This window comes from Macaca mulatta, chromosome X (assembly GCF_049350105.2).
Source record: "Macaca mulatta isolate MMU2019108-1 chromosome X, T2T-MMU8v2.0, whole genome shotgun sequence".
NCBI lineage: Eukaryota > Metazoa > Chordata > Mammalia > Primates > Cercopithecidae > Macaca > Macaca mulatta.
In genome coordinates, this window is record NC_133426.1 from 85465715 (window position 1) to 85471714 (window position 6000).

The 6000-nt window shown below is 35.4% G+C and overlaps 1 protein-coding gene across 1 annotated transcript in view; it reads left to right on the top strand.

Annotated features, from left to right (window-relative positions):
• The window catches only part of LOC100426574 (putative P2Y purinoceptor 10), a 99387-nt gene extending 95632 nt beyond the window's left edge, over window positions 1-3755 (top strand). The window contains 2 exon segments of the mRNA XM_015127724.3: window positions 2731-3076; window positions 3079-3755. Of these exon segments, the coding sequence (XP_014983210.3) occupies window positions 2731-3076; window positions 3079-3755 (1023 nt within the window).
• The last annotated feature ends 2245 nt before the right edge of the window (window positions 3756-6000 follow it).

The window sequence follows — 6000 nt, forward strand, 5'->3', positions numbered from 1 at the left end:
CTCTAAAAGTCCCTTTAAAGGATTCTGCTTCTGAAGTTACACAGGATGTTGTTGGTACTTCTCGTCCTGTGTGATTTCTCCCTTAATGGAATTTTAAATCAAAGTACTTGTTAAATGTCAAAAGGTATTTGAACCTTGGTATAGTTATGACACCTAGTGGTCACATCAAACATCACAGCTAAATTCTACCCCCCACCCCACCCACTCCGTGACACTCATTCTCTTCCTTTCATTGGGATCTTTATTTAAAATTTTTTTCAGATGCATTTATTTATCATGCATTCAGTTATTCACTCAACAAGCACTTAGTGGACCCTTTACATGTTCATGGCACTTTACTGGACACTTTACTATAAAGAAAAGCAAGAAGTAAAATAATATGTCTTTGATATGTAGAAGATTGCTATGTATTTAGGGCAACAAAATAGACCCCATAGAAAGGCAAGTAACTACACCGTGCTGAATTTGTTAAGTGCATTTCCACTAAAGAAAATGATCAGAACTATGGATAGTCTGTGGCCAGCCAGAGGAGTGGCTTGCGATTTGGAGAGATCAAGAAAGGATTCATAGAAGAAGTGGAACTTGCCTTCATTGGGGCCTCAGTTTCCCCACCTCAAAAACAGCAATAATATTTTATTGTTTCATAGAATTATTATCCGAGATTGAGACACAGTATATATAAAGTACTTAGCATAGCACCTAGCCCAAATTAGGTACTCAGTGATTGTTAATCATTTTATAACAAAACTAAAGACTTCGTGTATATTGTTTTTCTTAATTTAATTTCTTAATTTTACTTTATTTCAAGTTTACATGGTGTTTTAAAATTTAGACTGAATTTACAGAACACAAAATCAATTATTTTAATTAGTTCAATGGATAAACAGATAACCACAAGAAAAGATCGTGCTGACTCTATCTTTAGATGAGCATAATGAACATATTTAGATAGAAATAAGCTTTACTACTTTTACTACTTTTATTTTTGGCTAGAAATAAACAGCTTACTAGACTAACTGTCCGATTCAGCAAAATAGCTAATTCACAGAAAAGAAAATCATTCAAAGTAGCTGTTTGCCTGAATGAGCTAGTTGTGTTATTGCAATGAACTGTCAGCTCAGTAAATACAGTCTATCTGGAAGCTCCGTGTAGCCAGTGAAAAGACATCAAATAGATTGCCTGGCACTGTACGGGCTGTATGTGCGTAGACTGCATTTGTATACTTTTTTTTGGTTGTGTTTTAGACACTGTCTTAAATCTTATGCTGCTTTCCAAACTCATATTTCAAGAATTGTTGCAAAAATGTTAATTTACTTTTGCACTTGAGTACTAGGTAGTTAGTGTTAATTAAGGCTGTCTCATTTTTTTTTTAATACCATAAACATGTGTAGCAATCTAACTGTGTTTGCAAGCAACAAAAAGTACAGGGGAGTATTAAAATCCCACTTATCCTTTTGTTTCTGCAATCAGAAGCATAGTTATATATTTGCTAAAAGAATCAAACATTTATGTAGTTAAACCATCATTTTCAAGGGTAAAATAAACTGTACTATAGTGACTTTTGGCAAAAACCCATGATGGTCTGACAGAAAAGAAAACCAAGAGCAAGGACCACGTCATATTATTTAGAAATGAGTGTTTAACCTGAATAAGAAAGATTTGAGCGAGGACAGGATTGCTGTCTTCATATATTTGAAGATGTGTAACATGACTTTATTTTATTTGGCCTTAGCAGGCAGAAATAAGTTGAAATGATAGAACAGATTTGACTCACTAAAGGGAAGAAAATTCTAACTATTGATTTTTAAAAGTGGAACCATCTACAATAATAGTTTTCACAGGACTTGCCCTGTGAAGTGAAAGAGAGATACATGCTTTTTACTGTATCTACTACCAGATACACTCTAGTCCTTCACATACTCTGGTAGTTGCCTAAAGTGGTTGCAAGGATAGTCCCAATAAATGTGAATGTCTGAGGTTACCATAATTATGTTAATAAACACAGAACTGTAGTTATAGGAGTTTCTGAAAAGTACAATGACATATAAGGAAGACAAATTTTGCCCTCTGCCAAATTCTGAAGGAGGCAAAGGTTATCTGAGTAGCACTGTCTTTTCCAAGCCCCTATCATTCCGAGGACTGGTAACCTGCCAGCCCTTCCTCAGGCTTCTATCCTATGTCTTATTCACAAAGGTTCACAGATTTGCCTTGGCAGTCACCTAATTATTTACAAGGTTGCATTTGACAATGAATTAAATTTTCTCTCTCCCAGGGTTGCTGATGAGGGATTCATTTAGAACTTAAAGTTTGAAAATACAGATGAAGACAGTAAAACTAAAATGTGTAACCTCATGACGGTTTTGAAATTTATGTCTGGGGACTATTTTGCAGTAGAGTCTTGCTTGTTGGTTAGGTCTACAAGTTTGATTACTTCTCTGTTAAATGCTAAGGGAGAAATACAACTGAAGTTATTGCAAAAATACTAATCTTTTGGATTCCTGAAAATATCATCCTCAATACTGTTATTCATTTGTAGATTAGTATGCTATTTTTAGTTTACATAGACATTTCTGAATTTATAAAAGTTTGTACAAATTCTTCTTTATTAGAAAACAAATATATTTGTATACCCAAACATGAACTGACATGCCCTTGATTCTATTTTTACTCTATTTTCTGCCAAAATTGTCATTCTAATGCTTTACTAAGGAAGGAACTTAAGTCTTCAAGATAGGAAGTAACAGCACCAACAGCACAAGAGCAAAGTGCACTGATCTTCAAATGCCATTTCAGTACTCCCTGTATGAAGCTACTTATATCCTTATATTCATACTTGGTCTTCTGGCCAACACTGTGACCTTGTGGGTTCTGCGTCACTTCATTAACAAGAAAAATAAAGCCATCTCTGTGGCTGAGCTTGCACATGTGTTGTCCTTACCCTTCTGGATTTACTATTACATCAGCCACCACTGGCCTTTCCAGGGGACCCTTGGCCTAGTGTGCTTCTATCTGAAGTATCTCAGCATATATGCCAGCATTTGCTTCCTGACATGCATCAGCCTTCAGAGGTGCTTCTTTCCCTCAAGAGCTTCAGAGCCGGAGACTGGAAGCATAGGTATGACGTGGGCATCAGTGCTGCCATCTGGGTCATCATGGGGACTGCTTGTTTACCATTTCCCATTCTGAGAAGCACTGGATTAGGCAACAACACCGAATACTGCTTTGCTGCCTTAGGTCTTCAGCACATTAACATGACTTCCTCCCTTGGCATAGTAACTGTAGCTGAACTTGGAGGGTTTCTATTACCCATTATAATTATTACTTATTTCACATGGAAAACAAGAAAATCTTTACGGGAATTCCAAGTTCCCCCTAGGAATACCAAAGAGAGGAAAAAGGCTTTGAGGATGGTCCTGATGTGTGAAGTGGTGTTCCTTGTGTGTTTCACTCCTTACCATCTCAACTTCCCATTCTTTATGATGGTGAAGGAAGATGTCTTTTTGAACTGCTCTTTTATTAAGAGCACTTTCTGTTTCCACATTATTTCCCTGTCTCTTGCAAATCTGAATTGTTGTCTTGATCCAGTTGTATATTATTTTATGACCTCAAAATTTCATGATCGATTTTCAGATCATGGCAGCTTGGTTCTTCAGTCATGTATGAGATGCAATGACAGTATCTTAGAAATTCATCAGAGAAAGAAGGATCTTCAAACTATCTCTCTTGATTGTTTCAATGATTCCAAGACAATATAACCAAATAATTAACTAGAAAAATCGATATGCTCTATTAGTGTAGTTATGTCACTTTGAAGATTTTTCTAAAAAGTGGTGTTGAATATCTTAAACATGGCTCCTTCCCTTTAACCTCAAAATGATCCTTCTGAAGAAATTATACATGCATAAATTTTCTGTCAGAATGGAAACATATTGTTCTATGGAGCATGTGAAAAAAAATCTTTCCTTACAGAAGATGATGAGCAACAGAATGAATTGCACACCTATTTCAGAGCAGTAGATTCAATCTTTTCTTCTTCTGAGAGAAACAAATATACATTGAAAACAGGTGAATTATCCAAATATTGAAAAGCATACAGGAGAGCAGTATGACCATAGCTTTCTTTAGAAAATATTCACTACTTGAGCAAACAAGATTATAGAGAAAAGGCTTTTTAATATCAATATGAGTCATGTTAATTAACATCCTTATAACTTGGAATACTGATGAGATTTTTCTTTGGTCTCCTCTGGGAAATAAACAATTCAGATGAACTTCAAATATCTCAACAGTATCATGGGATTCACACAATGAATACACCTTAAACAAAAAATAAAGTTATCTCCTTACATATTTCACAAACTTGAGTTTCAGGGCTTACAATGAAGGTTTTTTGCTTGAATGTCTGTGAATATGCATGATGTGATGTAGGTTTTTATATAACAGCACTCATTCGGAAAATATTTTTTTATATGTGTTCATTAAAACCAACTGTGCCATAGTCTGCCTAAATTGATTGCTGTACATACAACCTCAGTCACAACTTTACTTGGTATGTTCAAATCAATGAGTTAATTTTAAAAAATCACATACACGCCTATGTTATTTCAGTGGTAAACTCTAGCTAAACCTCATTTTTCACAAGTAAATATATATTTAAGGACAACATGGGTGAGTTGAATCTTATTATAAATGCCAAATGGAAATTTTCCGTTTTTAAAATCTCTATGACTAAATCATTTTTATAATACAAATTACTCCTATTGGAAAATCTGAAACTTAAATTTTCATGTAGTGGATTTCATTAAAATGATACTTTAAAAAGCGGTGGTTAGTTTTTTAAAACTATACAAGGTTGTTTTCTTGTCCTTATAAGATTAGAAATTCACAAAATGGCTTGTTATATTTTCTTTTTTGGACCTTTAAATGTTTGGATATTTAAATGTTTTTTCGAACATTTAAAACATCACTTTAGTTGCAGATATTTCTGAAACATATATATCTATATATATCTTACCCACTTAAAGCAGTTTGTTAAACAAGGGACCATGGTGTATGAAAGAAGCATTAATCCATATTCAGAGGACCAGGATCCTAGTTTCTGGTCTCCCACAGAGAAGCTATGTGATCTTGGGCAAGTTATTTCTCTTTGGGTTTCCGTTTCATTATCTGTACGTAAGGGGGTTGAACTAGATGAAATAAATGTGAGACCTATTTTTTAGAAAGTGCTTTCTTTTTTTTTTTTCTTTTGTGTTTTTTTTTTTTTCTTTTTTTTGAGATGGAGTCTCGCTCTTGTCACCCATGCTGGAGTGCAGTGGCGCGATCTCTGCTCACTGCAACCTGTCTCCTGGGTTCAAGCAATCCGCCTACCTCAGCCTCCCGAGTAGCTGGGATTACAGGCGCCCGCCACCATACCCAGATAATTTTTGCATTTTTAGTAGAGATAGGGTTTCTCCATGTTGGCCAGGCTGGTCTCGAACTCCTAACCTCAGGTGATCCACCTGCCTAGGCCTCCCAAAGTGTTGGGATTACAGGTGTGAGCCACCACGCCTGGCCTAGAAAGTGCTTTCTAAGTACTAAAGACATTTACAAATGTTTAAATTGTTGTTGTTGTTAGTATTAGTAATAGTATTGTTATAATTTAAGGAGAACCAACTCTAACGTTTAATATACTCTTTTCAGAGTGACTGAAGGTCATCATTATAAATATTAGTTATCATACTGTATACATTGCTTCTTTCAGGGTTATTAAAATCTGTAGGATTGTTTGTACATACACTAAAATAGCCCCATGTAATTTATTTTATTTTATTTTATTTATTTATTTATTTATTTTTTTGAGACAGAGTCTCCCTCTATCGCCCAGGCTGGAGTGCTGTGGCACAATCTTGGCTCACTGCAACCTCTGCCTCCTGGGTTCAAGTGATTCTTCTGCCTCCGCCTCCCAAGTAGCTGGGACTACAGGCGTTTGCCACCATGCCCAGCTAGTTTTTTTTTGTATTT